General features: G+C 42.2%; 1 protein-coding gene across 7 annotated transcripts in view; it reads left to right on the top strand.

Annotated features, from left to right (window-relative positions):
- The window catches only part of TMEM182 (transmembrane protein 182), a 291,206-nt gene that overhangs the window by 32,000 nt on the left and 233,563 nt on the right, over nt 1–25,643 (top strand). For all 7 annotated transcript variants that reach the window (XM_060117795.1, XM_060117797.1, XM_060117796.1 and 4 more), the window contains one exon: nt 18,402–18,539. In XM_060117795.1, the coding sequence (XP_059973778.1) occupies nt 18,402–18,539 (138 nt within the window). The remainder of the gene's footprint in view (nt 1–18,401; nt 18,540–25,643) is intronic.

Raw genomic sequence — 25,643 nt, 5'->3', positions numbered from 1 at the left:
GTTAGCAGTTTGTGTCCTTTCTATTTTTTCCTTAGAGAGCCTGGCTAGAGACATTGATTTTATTGATCTTTTCAAAGAACTATCTTCTGGTTTTGTTGATTTTCTCTATTGATTTTCTACAAATTCTTGATTTCTGCTCTAATTCATATTATTTATTTGCTTCTGCTTATTTTGGATTTAATATGCTCTGCTTTTTCTAGTTTCTTAAGGTAGAAACTTAGATTATTGATTTTAGATCTTTCTTCTCTTCTAATATAGGAATTAAGTGCTATAAATTTCGCTCTAAGCACTGCTTTCCCTGCATCCCACACATTTTGATAAATTGTGTTTTCATTTTCATTTAGTTGAAACTATTTTTTAAATTTCTTTTGAGATTTCTTCTTTGATCGATGTGTTATTTAGAAGTTTGTTTTATAATCACTGCGTATTTGGGGATTTTTCTGTTATCTTTCTGTTATTTATTTCTAATTTAATTCTATTGTGGTCTGAGAGCAGACTTTGTTTGATTTCTATTCTTTTAAGTTTGTTAATTTTTGTTTTATGGCCCAGAATGTTGTCTTATCTTAGTGAATATTTCATGTGAGTTTGAAAAAAATGTGTATTCTGCTTTTGTTGGGTGAGGTACTCTAGATACTTATTACAGTTGTCCCTGGGTATCTGCTGGAGATTGTTTCCAGGATCCACCAGGTATAACAAAATCCATAGATGCTCAAGTCCCACATTTTTACTCTGCACCTGCAGGATACACATCTGTGGATTCAACCAACTGTGGATTGCAAACTTAATACATGATCTGAGGTTAGTCGAATCCATGGATGTGGACCTGGTGGCTACAAAGGGACAGCCATACATTTTTTGAGAAAATTCCACATGTTAGTGGACCCATGCAGTTCAAACCCGTGTCGTCCAGGGTCGCAACTGTATATCCAGTTGATGGTGTTGTTGAGTCTAGCTACGTCCTCACTGATTTTCTGCCTGATGGATCTGTCCATTCTGATAGAGAGGTGTTGAAGTCTCCCACTGTAATAGTGGATTCATCCTTTTCTCCTTTCGGTTCTATCAGTTTTTGCCACATGTAGTTTGATACTCTGTTGTTAGGTACATGTACATTAAGGCAAAGTGGACTTTTAATTAGTGTATTATACCATTTATACTTAATGTTATTATTGATATGTTGGGCCTTAACCCTGCCATTTTAATTTTTGTTTTCTATTTGTTCTGTTTTTCATTTCTGTTTTCTTTATCCTGTCTTTCTATGGGTTACTTGAATTTTTAAAAATTCCATTCCAGGCCATTCCATTTGATTTATCTAAAGTGTTTTAGAGTATATCTCCTCTCTCTACACTGTTTAGATCATCCACTGAGTTTTTATTTTGGGCTACTATATTTTTCATTTCTAAATTTTCCTTTTGGTTCTTCTTTATATCTTTTATTTATTTGCTAGTAACTTGTTTCCTCTTCAGTTTGGGTCAAGCATGTACGTATTTACTCTTTGAGGTGTTTTTATCATGATTCACTCAAAATCATTCTTAGATAATTCTAACATCTCTATTCTGTATTGGCATCTATTGAGTGATCTTTTTCATTGAAGTTGAGATTTTTCTGCTTCTTGGATGACTCATCATCTTTTAAAATTAAAACCAGGAATTAGGATGTATTATGTTATGAGACTCTAGATCTTCTGTTTTGGTTGGCTTTTTTTGATACTGCTCCTGCAGGAGAAGGGGTGGGCATTGCCTCAATAAAATCAGGTGGGATGGAATTCCAGCCTCCCCATTTAGTCTGTGTTGACATAAGGAGAACTCTTCTTGGTACTGCTGGGCAGTAGTGAAAGTACTAGCTTCCCACTATGTTTCCACTGATACCGTCCTGACCAGGAGGGGCAGGATTGAATCATCACAACTTTAACCATGGTTGCCATTGACATGGTAGGTATGCAATGGTAGCCTAATTACTACTGGGTGGTGATGAAAGTCCTGAATCTCCACTAAGCCTCCTCTGATACCACCCCAGGGGGAAAGGATGTCTAATTTCCACCTTGTAGGGGTGAAAGTCCAGGTTCCCCACATGGTCTCCACTGCCACTGTGCATGGTGGCCTCATTATTCTGCAGAGATCAAAGTCCTGACTCCATATTCAGCTTTCTCTGATACATCCATTTGTGTGTGTGGAGTTCGGAGAGGGCACCTTACCACAGTCTATCAAGAGTCAAAGACTAGGTTCCCCTCTTGGTCTTTGCTGATCACAGTGGGGTTGGGGCCAACGTTTTATTCTGCAGCGTTTGGTGTCAGGTGGTTATTTTCTAAAAGTTTGATAGGTAGCCCCTTACCTGGTTCTTTGGACAAACAGCTTTTGTTGGGAATTTTTTTGACTGTGATTGTTGGCATTTCTGGGTTGCTTGCTTTTCCATCCCCACTGACACCACAGGATGGGAGCTGACCATTACCACCTGTGGTGATAAAAGTCCCACCTCCCTTCCTCCTCTGGCATTTCCCTAGCAGGGGGGTTGGGCCTGCTGTTGTCTGTGTCCATTGCCATTTCCTAGTTATTGGCTCCCCTAGCTCTAGGTATAGGATGAATGAGCAAAAACAAAACCCAGGGAACTCACCACCACATCATTCCTTGGGTTCCAAATTTCCTAGCTGGTCTTCTTCTCTCCCTTCTTTCTGAATCTTCTTCTGTTTGTTTCATAGATAATCGGCAGGGATTTTAGTTGTGATTAAAAGAAACAATAGGGAAAAAGTATGTTTGCTTTATCTTCCTGGAAGCAGAAGTTCAGTTTATCTAGTTACATTCTGAAGGAACAGCCGACCAGGTTTGCTGATGGTTCATTGTGAGGTGTAGGGAAAGAGCAGAGTTAATGATGGCACTTTTTGTCCATAGCAACTAGAAGGATGAAGTTGTTATTTTTAGAGACGGGAGAAGCTGACATAGAGTTGATTGTTAAGAGGAAGCTTTGGAGTTTTCAGACATGTTAAGTTGAGGACACCTAGTAGAGATGTTACGTAGGCTTTTGGATCGCAGAGTCTAGAGTTAAAGGTTGCTTTTTGAGCAGAAACTGCATTTGGCAGTCATTGCGTGGAGGTCTATTTAAACCAGGGGACAAGATAAGAGCATTTGGAGAATGAGTGTAGAGAGAAAGGAGGTCGGTCCAAGCACAGAGCCCTAGGCTGCTCTGTTGTTCAGAGGTCAGGAAGAAGAGGAGAGACCCACAAAGGAGACTGAGGATGGGCAGCTAGGGAAGCAGGAAGCAAACCAGGAGAGTATGGTGTTCTGGAAACCAGAAAGAGAAAGCTTTTCTCAGAGAAGGGAGTGGTAAGCTTGGCCAAATGCTGCTAAGAAGTAGAGTAGGGCGTGGACTGAGATTGACCCTTGAATTTAGCAAGCTGTCCACAGCAATTTGACCTAGTGTTTTGCAACCTGGATTTCTTTCTTCTTGGGCTCACTACCACTGTTTCCCCTTTGACAGATCACATTTTGTGTAATCTCTTTTTTCTCTCTTTTACTTTTAAATGGTAATATATGAATGGTAAACATAAGTACTGCTTGATAAATTTCAGTGCTGGCATGAGAGATTAGATCCAGTGAGTTTATGAATAATTGGAGCCATTAATTGCACAAAGGCACCATCATAATTTCTTCAGAGTTGTTCATTTATATCCTTATTTCTTGTTTCTGCGTGTTGGAACCCACTAATCTACTGACAAATATATAAAAAAAGAAAGTGTTATTTATTTTATAAAAATCATTAATATCACAAGAAAATGACTTATTTTATTTCTTATCATAAGCTCCTGTTGTGTGCAGTCACTGGGCTAGCCCACCTACTTTTTATTTTACAAAGATTGCCTCCTTGGATCTTGATGACAGTGCTGTGAGGTAGAGTTCATTGCTGCCATTTCAAGGCCAAGGAAACTTAGAGCATTTGGGTTTCTCTACTCAAAGTTCATGCTCTGCAGTGAGCTGCCTCCGTTTCCATAATCAGCTTCTTGATAACATTGTAAAGGAGATTATGTTTCATTTTTCTAACAAGCAATATATAGTTTAAAACAAAATCTATTGTTAATTGGGGGAAATTGGTGAGTTCTATTATATTACTTCTTAGTTTTCGTATGGTGACTCGATATGAGTCTTTCTTTTACTATTTATTACTCTTTACAAGCAAATTTGGGGGGTATAGAAATAAAATAAAAGTGATTTTTAAATACAGTTTTTAAAAAATATGATTGATTTTTATAAAGCACTTTTTCTAGGACTCAGATTCATTGCTTCAAGTCTGCAAGTGGCCGTGGCAATTATTCACATCCACAGAGTGTTGATTTAGTATCATTAAGGGAAGGGACGCATTGCATGGAAAGCGAAGCGTTAACTTGTTTCCAGAGCCACAGCTGTTGTTACACAATACGAAGGGCATTTGCTCCAACAGCTTGCTATGTTGAGTAGCTAGAGAGGGAAGTCTTCCCAATATGTATCTTATCACTGCAAATAAATACATACAATCAAATCCCCCACTAGACTGTGTGTAGCGTAGCTATGGGAATGCTACGTTTGATCTTTTCAATGATTCTCTGCTTAAACGTGCAGTTTCAGAAGGCTGGTGTTTTCGAGTGGAGACTTGGAAGTTCAGTCTATGCAGTTCACTATCAGAGGGAAATATTGACTATTCACTTGTTGGGACTCTAACCAGAAGAGTTGGAAGTGACTTCTGAGACTGATAGTCTACCTTTTTATCAAGAACAAGCAGAAAACCAGGGAGGCTGGACAAGTGACCCACTTCTGAAGAACACACAGCAAATAGCGGACAAGTCAGTGAAGACTGAAGGCTGCCAATAGGCATTTCTACCCCATTCCTTCAGATTGAGCCCTGGAGAAGAGGCCAAGTCAGTGAGAGATGCCCAAGAGGGGTTTAGATCCTTGGTGAATGCTGACTTTGAACAACAAAGATCATGTTTCCTGCTCATTGGAGAAAATGTGACTGTGTTTGTGAATAAGCAAAGTGTGAATGTTTGTTCTGGAGTAAATGAGGCGTGCTTGCCCTGCCAGGGATGCCAGCTATGTCTCAGCTATCTTGTCTGTCCCCAGGGGAGGGTCATTTCACACCGGCTGTGCTAGTACTCCTTGCATGTGTGGTTCACATCCCAAACTACGAAGGTCCAGATTCTAAGCTGGCTAAGTAGTTTTCCAAGGCATTTGCTGGCTGGGACAGGCCACTGCTTATTGCCTACACAACCCTCTCACGCCAGCAGCCAGTGGTTACTCCCAGCTCTATACCTTTATTTTGTTGCTAGAAACTTTTAAACTTCTTTTCTTTTGCTATTACAATTCCTTGATAAGGTCTCTTGCCCATTTCATTTTACTCACAAGAGAGGCTAGTTTCCATGAAGTACTGCTAGATTTTTTGGTACCTTTATCTCTAAGTATTTTACCCCTAAGAAAAAAATATCAAGAAAATATAAATGCCTGTAATAAAGAAAAGGGAGTAGGTGTTTTACTGCCTTTTTTCCCCCTCTTTCACACTGAAAACACCTCCTCGCGCCTCACAAAACCAGACTGCAAACCTTTTGCCAATGGTTTGATTATTAATAGATTGAAGCTCCATGTGGACAAAACACCTATTTTAATTTAAGTTGTTCAGTGATTTTTCATATTGTTTGTAAGGAAAGTTTCATGTAACGTGGGCCAAAATGCTCCCCTGGTAAACGACCATATTCTACAAGGGCCGTCATGATCTTCCTCGTACCTTCTCTCACCACTTCCCCCGCCCCAAAGCTTTCCTTCTCTGTGCCTTCACACTAGGCTACTTGCTCACACCCACTTTCTTCCTTGTTCATACTTTCTGCTCTCTGCCTTCATTTCCTGCATTACTGCTCTCCTGTTTAAGAATCACCTCCTCCAAAGACTGGGATTGACACATACACCCTCCTATATATAAAATAGATAACTAATAAGGACCTACTGTATGGCACAGGGAACTCTACTCAGTACTCTGCAATGGCCTATATGGGAAAAGACTCTAAAAAAGAGTGGGTATATGGGTATGTCTAACTGATTCACTTTGCTGTACACCTGAAACTAACACAACATTATAAATCAACTATACTCCAATAAAAATTAAAAAAAAGAGAATCGGCTCCTCCAAGAAGCCTTCTGCAAGTATGCCAAGACTGGGTCAACTACCCTTCCTCTATTCCAGTGTGATACACCATAGAGTCCTCCCCTTGCCCTTGGCATAGCTGACAGTCATCTGATTGTGTGTTTCTCTCCCATTAGACTGCTTGATAGCACATACTGGACTTTTTTTCATGGCGTATCACCAGTATGTACTTATCTAGCACAGCACCTGATACAAGATAGATTTTTCAATCAATGTTTGAGCATGGGTAAATGAGAGAGTGGAATTCAATTCAGTTGTTAATCACTTCTTTTGTTGGTGTTTTATGATCAAAATAGAGGGGAAATATCAAATCATTTTAGTGCTATGCAATTTTCAAACTAACTTTTCTGATAAAGAAATATAGAAACTACTTTTGAGCCACATCCCTTAGAGAAAGATTCCTGGATGTATAGTTGCAATGAAAGACCATAAAATTCCTCAGAGAAGTGTGATTTCTAAGGTGAAAGAGATTTGTGTAGGCAAATCATCTGAAAGATATGAAAATGAAGGCTTAGGAGTCCTAGAAAATTTACAACAGAATACTTACAATCAAGTAAGCAAGGCTTTGCTATAATTATTTTCAATTGTCTGCCAAAAGCTTTGGGTAAACAGGTTCATAGTCAATGTTTAATAAAAGTATATGAATAAAGGGATCCTAAAAATGTTCCTTTTGTGGCTCAGTATAAAAGACAGCAAGTCTTCTCAGGAATAGATCTGATTTTTTTAAGAGGGAATCAGTTAATGAGGAAATTTGCCTCTCTTCTGGCATTTTTAGAGTTGGGCAGGAGCATTTACAGAAGTTCCCAATGTTCTTGATTCATTTCTATGTACTGGGTATTCAGCAGCCTGGAAAGGGTGGTTACATAGTCCTCGGTACTCTTACTTAGTATCCAGGTGTTAACATCTCATCACTTGATTCCTCAACTGTTCTCTTCCAAGTGCCTGTTTCTCCCTAGTAGGGATTTAAGTGATCCCTAGCCATTGTGATTATAGGCCAAGACCATCAATTCATTTCTGTTTTGAATGAGTTTAGCTTCATTCTGTCCCATGGCCATTAAATATCTCACTAACCTTAACTGTATACATTGAGATTTTGGTGGGGACTGAGTGATAAGTTATTGATTATTCACTTATTCATATTTTATTGAGCATCTATTACATGCCAGCCATAAAGATTCCCCTGGGGTTAGAAAGATGGGCAAGACGGAGCCTTGGCCCTGCAGGAATGCACAGGCAAGAAGTGGAGGTGGAAATGTAAAGACGAAGCACAACGCAGAGTGCTGTCTGGTGACGGGCACGTGTCAAGACCCTGATGGAGTACAGAGGCACGGCACTACTCAGGGCTGACTCACATTAACTCTTTCAGTCCTCTTAAGGGCACTATAGGATGAGTATCTTTATTATCACATCTTAGGGAAGGAGAGTGAGGCATGGAGAGCTAAGTAACTTACCCAAGGTCACACAACTGGTAAGAGATACTCCAGCTCTTGAGTCTGATTCTACACTCTCCTGCCTCTTGGTGGAGATGAGGACATAGCTCCACTATGTCCTTTGGGGGCGGATCAGGGAGGATGCTTGATTGGATCTCAAAGGACAAGTTGGAAAGCTGTGTATTCTAGCTGACAGGGGCAGTATTATGAAAGCCTACAGGCGTGGTAACAGCATTTCCCCACTGGAAACTTCAGTATAATTTCAGCATTTCTGGAGGATAAGGTATGAGGAGCCAGAGTGGGAGGATTTGAGCCTAGAAGCCTTAGATGGATCAGTGACAATCTATTGGAAATAAACGCCACAAACATTGGTGTCTAATGGTGTCTGAGACTGAGCTCAGATAGCCCTGAGTTCAAATCTTGACCTTGTCATTTACTGGCTGTTTCATTTTGGGGACTTGACTTAACCTCTCTGAGCCTCATCTGTAAAACACAAAAATAGGGATTTTTGTGATGACAGGAGAGAATACCTGCAAAGGTTGAGTAGCACCTTCTCAATAAAATTAGCAGCTCCAGAGAGACTCAGCAGTCCAGTGGTTCTCATCCTGGCTGTACATCCCATTCTTCTAGGAGTCTTTTAAAAATACGGTTGCTTGGGCTTCCCTGGTGGCGCAGTGGTTGAGAGTCCGCCTGCCGATGCAGGGGACACGGGTTCGTGCCCCGGTCCGGGAAGATCCCACATGCCGCGGAGCGGCTGGGCCCGTGAGCCATGGCCACTGAGCCTGCGTGTCCGGAGCCTGTGCTCCGCAACGGGAGAGGCCACAACAGTGAGAGGCCTGCGTGCCGCAAAGAAAAACAAACAAACAAACAAACAAACAAAATATGGTTGCTTGTGCTCACCCTCAGAGGTTCTCGTTCAGTTGTTGTGGTTTGGAATCCTAGCTTGGGTGTGATGTTAAAACCCTCCAGGGTGGCTCTGAAAGCTGAGCGGGGAGGGGAGCCATCAATCCAGGCCCCCTCAGGCAGCAGGGGTCAGAGGAAGTCCTTGGAGCTGGAGCTGACTCTGGATGCTCACCTGGTCCCCCGTGTGAGGATCTGAGTGGCTTTGTGCACAGTACCGCCATAGGGAAGGAACACACTTTTTCCTCTACCCCCTTAGGTTCAGTAAATGGGCCCCGCAAATTAGATGATAAAACAGGACATTGACATAGGAGAGGTTTATGCTTATGTATGCATAAAGAGGCCTTCATAGAAACGTGAAGACCCAAAGAAGCAGATAGGCCCGGGAACTTACATACCTTTTAGCAAAGAACGATGAATGTGGAGATGCGACAAGACAAAGGAAAGAGAAGTTTGGGCTCGGGTGGTAAACTGTGGGAAAGTGCCCAGGAAAAACATAGGAGAGAAAGCAGTGGAACATATGGCTTGTATTTGTAGCTTTGTTTAAAGACCCATGTTGGTGTTGACTTGCTGTCTTTTTCGTGGCCATAAAACTCCCCTGGAAGTCCTCATTTCTCAGAAGTTTCTTCTCCCAGTTAGATAAGGAAAACTCCTAGGTTTCCTTCTGCATTCACTGATTCTCATTTGCTCCCAGCTCAAAATAATCCTTATTCCAAACTGACATACGTGAGGGTGGCCTGTTCTGGTCCCCTTCACCTCACTTCTGAGAGCCTGGGTCCCCGGCTACTGCGACCTTGAGGGTGCCGGCACTGCTCCTACCTTCATTCCTGCAGCGCCCCTCTGCCCAGCTCCCCGGCAAGCCTCCCTTCCGGCTGCTCCCACCCCGAGACTCTCAGGAAGAGAAACTTGAGAATGATTTCTGGGCCTTTCCCAAGGTCACAGCCAGTGTGGGTGGTGAGGGCCCTGCCCCTGCTTCCTGAGGCGCTTTCTCCCTCTCAGCTCTTCCTTCACTGACGAGTTTACAAGAGGGAAGTCAATAAACTCTGTCGGGTCTCTCAGTGTTCTTTTTGTCCTGAAAAATCAGTGGCCCAAGCAGAGCACGTGGCTTGGCTTGGCACGTCCCGGCCTGTGGAGCTCCGACACGGACGCTCTGTACAGCCTGTCCTTCTGCTTTGGTGCGGGCATTGCTATATTTTTAGACCCGCCCGACATCGCCAAGACAAGTAGTACATGGAGATGCAGGACAGGCTTGCTGGCCTGTGTAGCAGAAGCGTCTTGCCTAAAGCTACGGCGACATATGCTGGGGGCTCTCATTTGCTGCCGAGGATGGTGGAGGGGGTGATGTGTTTTGTTTTGGCTTCATTTAGACCGTTTTATAGCACTTCACGCTGTGTGTGCTTGAGGATGTGTCGAAATACAGGATTAGCTTTCTGAACTAGCTTTGTGAGGTGTCTGAGGCAAGATAGCAAGTTTTGAAAAATGAATAACACTTAAGTTTATCTTTAAACTGCAAATACAATATTTACATTTTTATATACCCAACAAAATAATTTATCAAAACACTACGAATTTGGAATTGTGATCATTTGGATTGACTTTCCCCCTATGCTCTGTATGAAAGAGGGTTTGTCGTGTAAGTTGAAATATTACAAAATCAAGACGGGATTTCTTAGTATCTCAACAGAACAAACTGTTTTGATATATAAATGAAATCCATGAAGACAGCCTTTTATCTTGCTGGTTTCTTACTACCTGTAACAACAGAATCACTGAAGCTCGTTTCACCTCTCCCCCAACTGCCGAGCATTAGTCCCCACCCCGGGGGCTGTGATAACTACATAACTTATTTTCCCTGTTCTGTCTTTTTCCTGCCAGTTCATTCTCTATCCAGTTACAGGAATGACACTCTCATACAAATGTGACCACCAGCTCTGGTCACTGACTTCAGGGGCTTCCTAGGACCAGTATGAGAAAGTTCCAGCTCTCGAGTGGCATGTGCTTTACATTGTTGTTCCCCTCATCCACCTGGGTGGCAGCTTAGGGAAGCTGCTTTCCTTTCCCCCGTCACCTTCCTCCAGCCTGCTGCCTACTGAAATCCTAGGCAAACGTAAAGACCCAGTTCAACTATACCCGGTACTATAGGCCTTCTCTTACTACCATCCAGCCCTGAAACAGTGGTCTCTCTGTGCAGGAGTCATCTGGCTTCGTGATATTCTGTGCACCCCTTGGCTAGGGCACTTAGCACACAGTGTTAACTGGTTTGCTTTTCCCTCACTGGACTGAACTTGTGAGGGCAAGGGTTCTGTCTTGCTCTAGCGGCTTTTGGTGCCTGGCACCTGGAGAGCCGTCAAAATATGTTTGCCAAATTAAGTGGCTTCTGGTTGTCAGCAGCGTGCCCGTTTACCAGGCAAGCTTGGCAGGGCCCTGCTCAGAGGTCCCTTGTGAGACATCAGTTTGGATTATTGGATGGATGTGAATGACTTGGAATGGGACTTATTCTAAAATAAATCCACAGTTAAAACTTCAGGCTGCTTTTGCCTTGCCCATCATCTAAACTAATGAGGTTTCTGTACACTTTTATTACATTTTTAGTGGAAAAGAAATACTGTAGGGTTTTATTTTTTTAACCCTTTACATGGAATTTGGAACAGGTGCCACTTCTGCCATTGGCTTCCTGTCTGTGGTAATCTGCACAAGCATACACACACACACGCACAGTTACATATACATGCGCACATGCACACACGTGCACACATATTGATGTGTATAATTAAAAGTCCACTTTATTTCATGGCCTTCACTGTCCTGTCGTTTGGGGTGATTTGTATGTTTCCTACCTGAAGGATGCTTAATAGATGTCTCCCTACACTTCCTAGGTGTGTCACTTGGAATTAGGCCTTTTGGGTACTTTCTGGGACATGAGATCCTTTAGTATTTGTTTGATTCTGAAATTTGAATTTGCAGTAAAGACTCTTTATGTTATGCAATTTTTTATGAATGAACTGAGACATCATGAACATAGTTTTGCATTCATATACACTCTTAGTTAACAAACTAGACAGTCTCTAATGATTTGTTGTCTCTTTTCTCTAATAAAAACAACAGGATAATACTGTAAAGGTAAAAGTTTAATTGATTTAGGAAAAAAACTGAGTACTTCGGGAGAACCATTTCTGTAACATCTGTTGTTAGACTAATTATTCATCATCTTCCTCATTATGACACCCGACCAAGGATCACATTGTTAGGTCAGTTCACCAATTTATTTAGAATTGACAGAACTTCATTTCTTTGAAAACAGTAGTTAATTTTGGCCTTTCACAGATTCAGATGAAGCTTTCTTTAATTAATCCAAATTGTGATGATATAGATAACATGTAAATCTATTTACACTGTAAATCTTGCTTCATGTTCTAAGGAATTAATAGAAATTCAGTATTGTTTAAGTTGAGCTTTAAATTGTATTAAATGGTCGAATTGGATTTTTAGAGATGTTTTCACTTGGTACAGTCCAAAGCTTTCCAAGACAAAGCTTTGCAGTTTTTATGGGCTCATATTAAGAACAAGGAAACAAATTAAGTATTCTCAGAGATACATTCAAGACCTAGGAGTCTTAAACAGTATAAACCACTGACCAAACAAGAACATCCTTTAAACCAAACAAGAGCATCCTTTAAAAATTTTAAAGTGTCTATATACTAGAACTGAAAGCTTGTCCCCATCCTAGATCCATGAGATAAATAGATATCTTTTAAGTGTCAAGCACATTGTCGACAAGAGTATTTTATTACAAGGCATGTAAAAATAATAGTAATAGCAAACATCTGATTCCTTACTGCATGCAGCTACTTTTCATATATGTTCTCAATCCTTCCTATAAACTTTTTTGAAGGATACTGTGCTTTATGTTAGAAAACTGTGGTCTCTCAGAGTCACCCAGTTAGTAATATCTCAAAACATTCATTTTATTTTGAAAATTCTCTGATTGCCTCAGTTTTACTTCAGACAGTGAAAGAACTACCGAGTTCCAGGAGCTGATTCTTCGTTACAACTGAACATTTCAATTCTGGAATCAAAGTGTGCCACATATGCAAACTAGGTAATATAATTAGCTAAGAAACAGGAAATTCCAAGAAATTTTGAAATAGGCTTAAAGTTGCGCACTTTGGAATGCTGAAGCACAGGCAGGAAATAAAGCCTGTGGTGACTGCAGTAAGGAATTTCACTTGGAAGCTATATCTGTATGGTCACAACTCTCCAGGCAGCCAGGTGCCCCCTCTAAGTACAGATCTGTTGCTCCTGCCTTTCACCGGCGACTCAGAATCAAACGTCAGGCTGCTCTGCTAGGGCGGACCAAGGACAGGAAGTAGCAGGTCTCAGCAACAGCCGTTCTGGGGAGCACTTATCCCCCATTGCCGTCTGGCTCTCTTTCCCTCTCACCCTCACCTGGTGTCTTCTCTTTCTGGCAGTCCCCCTGCTTCTCTCTGTGGAGAGGCGCCTCTGCTTTTTCTGCCCTCTCTACGGCCTGCGTCATAATTCCTGCCCTCTTGCTTGGGTATGGCTGTGACTCACCACAGCTCTTCTGGATCAGCTACCAGTGCTTCCTTTTAGCTTCAACTCTGCTGTGAATCCTCTCCCTTTTGCAGTGTTCCCATTCTCAAGGGGTCACACTGATTAGCTCAACTCATCTCTGCATGGGTCAGAGGCCACCATGTTTTGGTCTTTGTGTCAGGTATCTGACCCCGTTTGTTTGTATTTGGGGTAATTAAGAGTAGAGTCATGTGGTATGAAACGTGGCCAGTGCCTTCTTAGTGGACAGGGAAACTTCCCATGGAAGATAGCGTGAAAGCTCTGTGGAACTGTGTGTATTGGCAGACACAGCCTGTACTGTATGCTGTAATCTAAAGGGATTTCCTAATGTCAATGATACATAAAAAACAGTGTGCAAGGCTCTCTGGGGGAAGTAATCCACTTTCCTATTACTGAACCTAATACCCTCTGCTGTGTTATGTTAATGCAATTTTAACATGCAATAAAAGCAACCACAAAATAAGTGCCATTCATTGGTCTCTTGTGATATGCCATACACTTCAAATGCATTATTAGTAATTCTTTCAAGAACTCTAAAGGATGGACACAAGCATTCTTATTTTACAGAAGTGAAGGTTCAGAAAGCATTTCCTATTTTACAGGTTCATAAGTTTAAGTAAGTGGTCCAAGGTTACATTGCAGGTAAGAGTGCATACTCAGGTCACTCTGATTCTGAAACCTACATTTCTTTACTGTATTATGCCATATATATACACACACACACACACACACACACACACACACACACACACACACACACACATACATATTACTTTCAACAGTCAAATATATTTTAAATTAAGATGAGAAATTAAGATGAGAAATATAATCTACTATATTTACACAGATATCCACCTTTTCTGTTTCTCTTCCTTCACTTCTGAAATTTCAAGGAAACCCTGGTGTCATTTCCCTTCAGCCTAAAGAAATTTCTTTAGCATTTCTTTGTAGAGCAGGTCTTCTGATGACAAAGTCTATATTTTCCTCCCTGAGAAATGGCTTTCTTTTCCCTTCATCCCTCAAAGATATTTTCACTGGAGGCAGAATTTTAGGTTGACAGGTCTTTTTCTGGGGCACTTTTAAGATACTGTTTAACTGTCTTCTGGCCTCAGTCGTTTCTTTTTCTGTTTGTTTCTTTGCCGTGACTTTTGCTGTTGTGTACTTACTCAGGGTCCCCAACCTGAAAGTGGAAGCTGTCAGACCTCCTCTGCCCTCTACTCACATGGGGCTGCTCTGTCCCCAGCATACCCTCAGGCCTTGAGCAGCCCCTCTGATCGAAGGCACACCCTGTGATCATGAAAGGGGACCACCCAAGTCAGCATCTTTGCCAGCAACCCTTTTCCTCTCCTTTGCGGTGATTGTGACAATGTGCCCACAGCTCACAATGTCCACTCTGACTTGGGCAGTGGCCTCAATCACTTCTGATGAGAGACTTGCCATCTGTGGAATTACTGTTCCTATCCATCTAATGGGTCATCTCCACCCCCATACCCCCAGCTGCTTTCAAGACTTTGCCTGTGGTTTTCAGTAATTTTCTTATTACGTGTCTAGGCTGATTTCTCTGAGTGTGCACTCTTTGGAGGTTGCTGAGTTTCTTGTATCTGTAAATTTGTCTTTCACCCAGTTTAAGAAGTTTGAAGGCATTATTTCTATAAATGTTCTCTCTGCACCAATATCTTCTCCCTCTGCTTTAGGGACTCCAGTGACACAAATGTGAGATCTTCTGATATTGTCCCACGAGTACCTGAGATTCGAGTCATTTTTGTTTTCAGTCTCTTTTCCTTCTGTGGTTCAGACTGGATAATTCTTACTGTTCTCTCTTCAAGTTTGTTGCTCTTTCCTCTCTCCTCCCTGTCCTGCTAGTGAGGCCATCTAAGGGAGTTTTTATTTCACATATTGTATTTTTCAACTCTAAAAGTTCAGCCTAGTTCTCTTTTTTATAGATACTACTTCTATCTTGAGAATTTATATCTTTCTATTCATTTCAGGAGTGTTCACCTTAGTTCATAGAAGCTGGTTCTAAAAGCTACTTCAGAGTCTGTCTGATCACTCACATGTCTGAATCGTGTTTGTGTTGGCATCTACTGATCGCTTGGTCCTTTGAGAATTGGTCAGCTTTTCATGGTTGTTGGTATATCAAGAAATTTTGGATTGTATGCTGGACATTTTGAATATTTTGTTGTCCGTCTCCGCGTATTGTTAAAATTCTCTGGAGAATACTGATCTGTTGTTTGAATAGGCAGCTGACTGGCATGGTTCTGTCTTTTTCCTCTGTGATAGTAGTTGCATTGTCAGTTCGGTTCCCTATGCTATTTGGATCTGCCTGGGGCATCACCGCTTCAGGCTTGCTCTGGTACTTGGGTGGTTTTTATACTGTAATTCAGTTCTCAGAGCCTTTGCTATACATCTCTGGGTGTTTTCTGCACGTGTGCAACGTGGGGAGTGAGCTCAATCCTTGTACAGTTTCAAACACAGAACTGGAGATCCTCTTGTCCAGCCCTGTCTCATATGTGGGATTTTCTGCCACACCCTCTGGCTTCCACGGCCCCTTTCTCCCAGTTTCTCTGGATAGAAAGATGGGGTTCCTTCAGAGTTTTGGTCTCCTGTGCTGTGGCAGAGTTCCCTGCAGCGGCACCAGTGCAGACCAGCAAGAGAAAAGGTGATTCCCCCACTCTTTGCGCAGTTGGGTTTCTTTTTCTGATTCTTCTATCCTGAGAGTTGGATCATCTTTGGGATGTTAAATGTCCACTCCCCCATGGGGGTGGCAGTGCAGATCTATGTTTGAAGCTGGCTGTGAAGCAGGGTGAGGAGAATTAAAACATGAGGTCTCCCCACACTCTGGCTTGCAGAGCCCCTCTCCTGCTTCTCTAGCCAGCATGACAGCCTTCACTAGGGATATTGTGCGCTTTGAACCTTTTTACACAGTTCCCAATTTGGCTTGCCTTGAGGCCAAATCCTGGATGAAAAAATAGAAAAAACCCAGAAAACCCCTTGTAGCTGAATTGATCTTTCATTAAGGTTTTACTTCCCTCCTTAATCCACTTGCTGTTGTTTACTTTCCAAACTCCTGTAGTTTGCCATTTTGTCTAGTCTTAGCTGTGATTGGAGGGTGATCAGAGGGTGATTGGAGAGGTGATAGAAGGGCTCCTTTTCCCCGGACCACCTCTTACGAATGTTTATACCCCTAGCACTTGCCACAGAAGGACCGCGTGAAAGTGCACTAAATGAAGTGAATGAAAGTGTAAAATGTGGGGCTCACCAGTTATCTAGTAAACTCTGGTAGGACAGGGATGGCAGGCATTTGGCTCAAAGCCTTTCACTCTCACTTCCCACACTGAGAGCTGATCAGTACTTTACTGCCCTGTGCCTTGAGGAGCCTGAATACAGCCGCAGAATACTTCCTCACCAGCAAGCCTGGCAGCCACTGCCAGATGGATGGCATTGGCCTGTGAGGTGGAAGCCTGCCTTTTGTTTCTGTCTTCAAAACCGAGTTATTCTCAGGGTATATGCCCAGTAGTGGGATTGCTGGGTCATATGGTAGTTCTATTTGTAGTTTCTTAAGGAACCTCCATACTGTTCTCCATAGTGGCTGTACCAATTCACATTCCCACCAGCAGTGCAAGAGTGTTCCCTTTTCTCCACACCCTCTCCAGCATTTATTGTTTCTAGATTTTTTGATGATGGCCATTCTGACTGGTGTGAGATGATATCTCATTGTAGTTTTGATTTGCATTTCTCTAATGATTAATGATGTTGAGCATTCTTTCATGTGTTTGCTGGCAATCTGTATATCTTCTTTGGAGAAATGTCTATTTAGGTCTTCTGCCCATTTTTGGATTGGGTTGTTTGTTTTTTTGCTATTGAGCTGTATGAGCTGCTTATAAATTTTGGAGATTAATCCTTTGTCAGTTGCTTCATTTGCAAATATTTTCTCCCATTCTGAGGGTTGTCTTTTGGCATGGACATATATACACTACCAAACATAAGGTAGATAGCTAGTGGGAAGCAGCCGCATAGCACAAGGAGATCAGCTCGGTGCTTTGTGACCGCCTGGAGGGGTGGGATAGGGAGGGTGGGAGGGAGGGAGACGCAAGAGGGAAGGGATATGGGAACAGATGTATATGTATAACTGAGTCACTTTGTTGTAAAGCAGAAACTAATATACCATTGTGAAGCAATTATACTCCAATAAAGTTGTAAAAAAACAAGCAAAACAAAACAAAAAAAACCCGAGTTATTCACACGGAAATGTAAGCCTTCTTTTCTCATTTAACTGCAGTGGTTGCTCTCCTCGGATTTTCCATCCTCCTATTCTCTTTTCTCTTAAAGATTCCAGTTGATTGATATATTTTTTCCTTTGCCAGGTGGCTTGTTGAGAAGAATCATTTTTTGCTTTCTTATAAAGTTTCTGTATTTTCATTAAAAATTGTAATTTCATGAATGTGTTTCAGTGAGCTTTCCCTCATTTACACACGTAGGAATTTATTTTTGTGTTTTAGCCTTTGGGAAATGATGAATTTGTTTAAGAGATTGGTAATTATCCCACTCAAAAATGAACATTAGAATTCTTTATTTGATCACTGTATGTCACCAAATCCACAATTTATTTATCACCAGCTGCATCCATTAATTCAGACTTGCCCTTGACTAAGAGACCGCTATAACTTCTCATTTTAAATCTTTCTAGGAACAAATATTAATAGAAAGTAGTACGCCTTAAATATATCTTATCTTAAATCTCAGTCTGTACAAACCCTTTTTTTTTTTCTGCTTTGCTTGTCATTTTTATTACCTTAAGATTATTTTCCAGTAGAGTCACAATCTAAATAGAAGTGTACTTTTTTGTTAGGAGATTGGGGGGACCATTACCAGCTTCTAAAGGATCACTGTGGTATAAGCACTGTCTTGGCAGGAATTAAGAGGCAGCATTTGTGAATGTGAATGACTTTTTATGTCCTTGTCCTTTTGGTGTGAACACCTACGTGTGACCTATCTGGGAACTTGCTCAAGAGGCGTCTTTATAGAACGTTAGGTGTTCCCACTTCTAACCATGGATAATCTGGTTAGAAAAATGAGCTCCCAGAGTATATTAAGTACATATGTGGTGTAAATACCAAGCGCTTGTTGATAGAAGTTCGGCATCATTGAGTCCAAAGTCGTCTGGTGAGGCTTCCTTTTAAAGAGAACTCAGGACCACAGCCTGGGATTCCGTCCAGCAGTGCTGGGGCTGAAATTAGAAACTGAAGAGAGAAACTTACTGTGTGACAGTCTGCTGCGTTCACAATCTAAGTGTGCCTTTCTCTTGTCCTTTTCTCCTGGGGTCTGCAGTTTACCGTGGCTTCTGGGCGGTCCTGATGCTTCTTGGGGTAGTTTCTGTGGTGACTGCGAGCTTTTTGATCATCTGCGCAGCCCCCTTCGCCAGCCATCTTCTCTATAAAGCCGGAGGAGGCTCCTACATCGCCGCAGGTATGTCCATTGTGAAGGGTATGATTTCCAGCTGTGGTTTTTCCCCATATCTTCATATTTTCCACTTCTAGTTTCAGGGGTGAGGCTTCTAGTAGTAATAATATGTTAATATTCATGTACAATATTTCCTGAATGCTACCTATATGTCACACACTTTTCCAGGGACTTCCCGTTTTCCATTTGCTCATTGTATCCACATTATATGAATGAAGACACTAGGCAGGAAAGCTCTGCTGTAAGAGCCTTTTAATCTCTCTTATCCTGTTAATTTTCTACCTGTAAAAGGGGGTTATAACATGTCTCTCTGTAACATCTGGGCGTAGGTGAAGCTTTTTGTGTGCTCTTAAGAAGATAGCCCCATTATGATATTACAAACCCTCATGATTTATTTATTATAGGTAAAAAACATCTTTTTCTACATCATCATCATTCTGTTTTCTTAATTGTGGTTCATGTGCATTATCTAAAAACCTTCTCTTCTTTGTAAAACCTGTATTTTTTTTTTTTTTTTCGGTATGCGGGCCTCTTACTGTTGTGGCCTCTCCCGTTGCGGAGCACAGGCTCCGGACGCGCAGGCCCAGCGGCCATGGCTCACGGGCCCAGCTGCTCCACGGCATATGGGATCCTCCCAGACCGGGGCACGAACCCGTATCCCCTGCATCGGCAGGCGGACTCTCAACCACTGCGCCACCAGGGAGGCCCAAACCTGTATTTTTTTAAGTCAGCTTTCTAACTAGTCTAATTCCTGCTAAAAGGATCATAGTACAAATAGAAAAATAATTGAATAGGTGAGTCTTGTGAATTTTAAGACTTTTAAATTTAATTAGGAAATAAAAGCCAGAGCACTAACCTGAAAACATAAGCACAAGGTTTTTTGTAAACATAAACGTTCTGGGAATTTAGACAAACTACACTAAGACTAAGACCAAACTGTACCTGAGTTGGGTCTATTACAGCATCCCATAAAAGGGGCCAGTTGTCTCACCTGGGATTGTAGTGACCATGAAGGAAAGGGACAGAGTGGGGAGCTCTACTGCCTTTCTCATCACTGCAAAGATGGCTCCTGCTGTTGCCCAAATCATGTAATCAATGATCAATTAACAAATAGTTCCTTTAAACGCTATTTTTGCATAATATTGTGCTTAATTTTTTTGCAGAGGGAATAAAAAGAACAATCAGATAGATCCTCTGCTCAACGAGCTTAAAAAACCACAAAACAGGGCTTCCCTGGTGGCGCGGTGGTTGAGAGTCCACCTGCCGATGCAGGGGATGCAGGTTCGTGTCCCGGTCCGGGAAGATCCCACGTGCCGCAGAGCGGCTGGGCCCGTGAGCCGTGGCCGCTGGGCCTGCGCATCTGGAGCCTGTGCTCCGCAACGGGAGAGGCCACAGCAGTGAGAGGCCTGCATACCTCAAAAAAGAAACAACAAAAAAACCCCCCACAAAACAATAACAAAAAACAAAAGCCAAAACCCACTGTGGGGACCAGGGCCCTCTATTTAACTTATTCTGTCTTTCTTTTTGTCTTTTATTTAAAACTCTTTTCTTCACTGAGTTTTCAAGGACCCAGATTTAGCCATTTGAGCTCATAATTAAAGAAGTAACTTTAATAATTGAGATATAATTCACATACTACAAAATTTACCATTTTAAAGTATATAATACAGTGTTTTTTGATATATTCCCAGAGTTGGGCAAAGATTACCACTGTCTGATTCCAGAATATTTTTATCACGCCACAAAGAAACCTCATCCTCAGGTCCTCTGCCCCTCCCAGTCCTGAGAACCACACATCTGTGTTCTGTCTCTATGGGTTTCCTGTTCTGGACATTTCATGTATATGGAATCACACAATACGTGGCCTTTTGTGTCTGGCTTCTTTCACTTAGATCTCGTAATTGATAACCTCTCTTCTTTACTTCATAATTCCATAAGACCAAACCCCTTATATGCCTTAAAACTGAGCATCTTCTTCACCAAATATTTTTTCTCCCCCAGATCACATTCTACTCTCGCTTTATTCAAAGGTCTAGTTAAGGTGTATATTTTTGCATGGTCTTCCCGGAAATAATAGCACTCTACTAAAATGTGTAAATATTTGTTTCTTCTTCTTTGCTTTTTAATCTTTTAAAATCTTTGTCAATAAAGGGAATACGTACTAGCAGTAATTTAGTACTAACATTATGGGCAACATAATTGTTTTAAACTCAGAAATGCTCTGATCCTGAGTTTGGTCTTATTAGAGAATTGTGTGTTTCTGTGTGTGTGTGTGTGTGTGCACGCGTGTGTGTGTAGTGCCTTTGAAAAAAATTGTTGGTCATATTTTCCATTTTATACTTTTTTGAGAAAATAGTATATCTAAAGAATTATTTTGGCTGGGGGCTCTGAAGGAAGATAAAGCATCTGATTTGCACCCATGTGCCTGTGACCACTGGATTCACTTTTTCCAGTGAATCTTTGGCTGCAGTGGGTGTGGGTCTGAAGTCCTCTTGGCTCAGGTCTTTATGCAGAAATGCCTTGGGAGGGGTCCACCATGTTCTGGGAGCCCATCCTGAAAGCCACTCAACCAGACGATTACGAGGATACTTCTTTTTAAATCTGACTTTTAATTTCCTTCATGGCACTATTCTTTATTGTTTTTATAGGACTGTTTATTTCCCAAGAACAGAGAGATATTCTGTTGGATGAGATTAAAAAATTACTGTTTATTTTTTATCAGTTTGGACAGTAAAAGTGGTGTTCTCAGGACTAACTAAAATTTACTGTCAGGTAGCAATTTCTACTATGAGACACATCTTTTAAAGCGGTTATGGGGCAAATAAATCATCCTCAAATCTGAGTGTTATTGACAGAAGAATTTTCAAAACCTTTCATTGTCTATTATTAACATCCCCAGATTTGTTAATAGGCAACTAATCCTTTCAGATGTGGAGATGGAAACTTACATACTATTCTATATGGACACTAGGAAAATATGTGCTAAACACTAGGTTTTGGGGGCAGGCAGCCAAGATTTTTCTGTACTACGTTTAATATGGAACTGTGTGTGTAGTCTTTCACTGAGTTAAACTGGATTGAATTTGTCATGCTTTCTTTGGTTAGATGTTATGTTTTCAAAACGAAGAGCTCTCTTTCCATGGAACTAGTATTCCAAAATCTCTCCCTTTTAGGGCTTGCCTTGTCATTCCCTGCCTCACGGTCTTCCTTTGCCATCACTCTGTGCTCAGCCGGGCAGTCGGGAACAGGTGCAGCCTGGGCCCACAGTTTCTGTGACTACTTTATCAATGCCACAAACAAGATTGGACACTCTCTCTTTATTTGGACAGATGGCCTTAAGACAGGGCAGAACCAAATTCCAAGTGGCCATTGCTGGGTGTGTGCACATAGAAAGACTCTTTGGCATCAGCAAGAAGACTATTTGGGGGCATTCCACACATGGCCGTGGCATGCTGATGTCACAGCTGTCCGTGTGAGCAAGGGGTGGGGTCCATGTTTTTCATCTTGCTCTGTCAATGGCTCAAAGGTCTGGAGGCCATGTGTTGCCACTCCCTGCACTTGGGCAGATGCCTCCTCAGCTTGGGCCATGTGTTCCAACGGGAGGTCAGTTCTGGACCAAGCACATGGTAATTGTCAGGACGTTATGACACCCGAGTGTGTTTCAGTGAGTCTCATCCACACCTCCCAATGCCTAAACAATTGCTGAATTTTCTTTCAATGTGGACTCCAGGGGTACTGAGATACAAAGGGCTGACTCGTGTTTTCTCCTAACCCTGTGATATTGGATGTGTTAGGAAAGATTCAAGAAGGCATGACATTACAAAACAGTTGAATTATGTGGAGAAAATTACTGTACAGCTGAATATTCCTAATGCCTGGGCAAAGCGACATCAATACAGGAATTGCTACACAGGAGTAAGATCCCTAAGTGTACAAGTAAGAATGAGGATGGGGTCTGGATGTTCTGGGACACTGATATTGGGTGAAAAGACATAAAAAAGCTAGAAATTAGTATTTTACCAGCATACCAGGGTAGAAAGATTCTTCTTCCATAATTGAAATCCCCTTTTCCTGAATGACAACCTGGGGTTACATTTTTCTGCTGGATGTAGAGCTAGACAGAGTCTCACCTGAGTAGAGGGGCCTGGAAAGCTTCTGAATCTTGGCTGAATTCCTTGTTAGAGTCTCACGTTGGTGAGACTACACAGATGTCTTATAAGTCGGAGGAACATTGAAGCCCACACTCCAGGCCCAGGGTGTGTTAGCCGAAGGAAAGGACATCTTTGCTGTGTAATTAGTCCTTTGGAAGATGATGGAGGTAAAGTTGTGGCCTGACTCCTGCCCCATTCTGTGACCACAGGGTATGTTTCTTGCCCAGACAGCTGTTTCACCAGCTGTCTGCCCAACCAAGCTGCCGTTGGTCACCAGGAATGTGAGCAGTGTGAATTGGGGTGAGTTGTATAAACCCTCTGCCAGGTGGGACAGACAGCCTGAGCACGTCCTTATGGGGCTCAAACCTGCTCCCTTCTGGTCTGGAGGACAGTGCTTTCTAAGAGTGTAGGGATATGACCCCCCTTAAAAACACAGTATAGGATAAGTGTTTTTATCCTATAAGTGGATATGAAGGGAATATCACATTCTTACATGTAGAGGGCAAAACTGACTCAGAACTAAACTGGATTTGCGGTTTGTTTTTTTATTTCTTTAAAAAAGATCAGTGGAGTTTGTATAGCTCATGGTAAACATCACTCATTTCTACCTGAGATAAGATAGATGCGATGGATGCATAATACAAGAGACTTTTTTGCCTTCATCCTAGAAAAAATAGCTCACAAAAGCCAAGGGACATGTTTCAGACGCTCAGTTTCCTTCGGCTGAGACTGAACACATGGCTCACAGGAGGCACTGGGGGTCGTGTCTCGCTCCTCACGTCTCCCTCCAGACAAAGCAGAACACGGCAGCAGTCAGAGCAGGAGAAGAGTATGTGGAGGCAACAGCCCCCAAGCAGGAAGGGATTAGGGGAGAGTTACTGACAGCCTAGAGGCAGGCATTCTAAACTTAGGGGAAGCACACTCGTCTCCCCGCTTACACCTGCTGTCCTCATGTCTGTATGCTGAACGATCAGCCTGTAAACAGCCGCTGATCCCCGAGAGGCAAAGGGGGCCTCCTGTGTGAGGGGAACGGGCCAGGAGGGCCAGTGAGTGCTTGCCAGCTTTTCTAAAGCTTCCGTCTTTCTTAGCATGCAAGAAGTAGGCTCTCGGGAAAATCAAAAGCATAACTTCCCAGTACGGAACTGAGTATTTCACCAAAGTCCAGGACTTCAGCATTTTATTCAGAGCTCTGGTTTGTTGGAGGTGGGTGGGGGAAAGAAATAGTGATTAATAAAAGCTATGTATTACTGATATATCAGCCAGATGTACTTTTGTCGTAGAATCAGTGTCTCCGATTTTCATGAACTGCAGAAGGGCTGCTCGGACTTCCCTTTTGCTCAGTCCTAAGGTTTGGGTATACAGATCTGCTTTCCAAGTAGGAACAGAAGACCCAGTCACTCTTATGTTTCTAAAACTACCTGCTTTGTACACTTGCTTTCTGCCTTCAGTTGTCATATTTGGGACTTTATTTGGATAGTATCAGTATCCAACACAAATTACTGTGTTGGATACTGATACTATTATGTGGAATTTTAATGTCCTTGATCTGACATTTTTTATAGATGTCAAGTGCTAGAACAAGTCAACCTTGGTTAATATTAAATAGCAAAGCGCTTAGAAGAGCTTTTATTTACAAAAATACTTGAAAGCCTTATTTTCTTTCTCAGATAGTTCTTTGAGCATTTATTTCTCTCCATGTTGCTTATCAGTTGAAATATGTGTAACAGGCTGTTAGAATCAGACTTGTCCAGACTTGGTTTTGAATAGGAACCAATATGGTAGACACAGGTACACCTTGGAGATATTGTGCGTTTGCTTCCAGACCCACTATGCTGTAATTGATTAGTGTGCAATAGCATTATGTCTAAAAAATGTACGGACCTTAATTTAAAAATACTTTATTGTTAAAAAGTGCTAACCATCATCTGAGTCTTCAGCAAGTTGTAATCTTTTTGTAATAATAACATCAAAGATTACTGATTCCAGGTCACCCTAACAAATATAATAATGAAAAAGGTTGAAATAGTGTGAGGATTACCAAAGTGTGACACAGAGACATGAAATGAACAAATGCTGTTGGAAAAATGGCACCAACAGACTTGCTTGAAAGCAGGGTTACCACAAACCTTCAATTTTTTCAAAAGTGCATCTGAGAAGCGCGGTAAAGCAAAATGCGGTAAAACACGGTCTGCCTGTATGTGGCAGTAAAGTGAGGAAACAGGTTCCCAGAGGAAGAATTCAAAAGGGACCCGTCACACCCAGTTCAGTGAGTTTCCAGTGTCTCAAACAGATGAAGGCTGTGGGAAGGAGGAGGAGTGCGAGGTGGGAGAGGAGAGCCAGAGCTGGCACGCTCCTGTGAGTGCCCACCCTAGCCTGAGCTTGTTACAGCGTCCTTGCTGGAGACAGTCTGGTTCCTGGTCGACTCCTACCCAGATGAGTCGAGGTGTGAGAGGCTCACTCAGTAACAGCTTTGGTGGAACTTTTCTGAAAACTTGACTAAATGCTCCCCACCCCCTTTAAAAATGTATCTGAGCTGTTTTTCTTTTCTTTTTTAAAAAAATTTATTTATTTATTTTTGGCTGTGTTGGGTCTTCGTTGCTGCACGCGGGCTTTCTCTAGTTGCGGTGAGCGGGGGCTACTCTTCGTTGTGGTGCACGGGCTTCTCATTGCAGTGGCTTCTCTTGTTGCAGAGCATGGGCTCTAGGCACTCGGGCTTCAGTAGTTGTGGCACATGGGCTCATTAGTTGTGGCTCGTGGGCTCTAGAGCACAGGCTTGGTAGTTGTGGTGCACGGGCTTAGTTGCTCCGCGGCACATGGGATCTTCCCGGACCAGGGCTCGAACCCATGTCCCCTGCATTGGCAGGCGGATTCTTAACCACTGCGCCACCAGGGAAGCCCTGAGCTGTTTTTCTGAGAACTAGAGCAACAGGCCTGGCAAATGAATGCTTTCACTCACATG

This window comes from Mesoplodon densirostris, chromosome 14, assembly GCF_025265405.1.
Source record: "Mesoplodon densirostris isolate mMesDen1 chromosome 14, mMesDen1 primary haplotype, whole genome shotgun sequence".
Lineage (NCBI taxonomy): Eukaryota > Metazoa > Chordata > Mammalia > Artiodactyla > Ziphiidae > Mesoplodon > Mesoplodon densirostris.
This window is presented reverse-complemented; position numbering and strand designations above follow the sequence as displayed.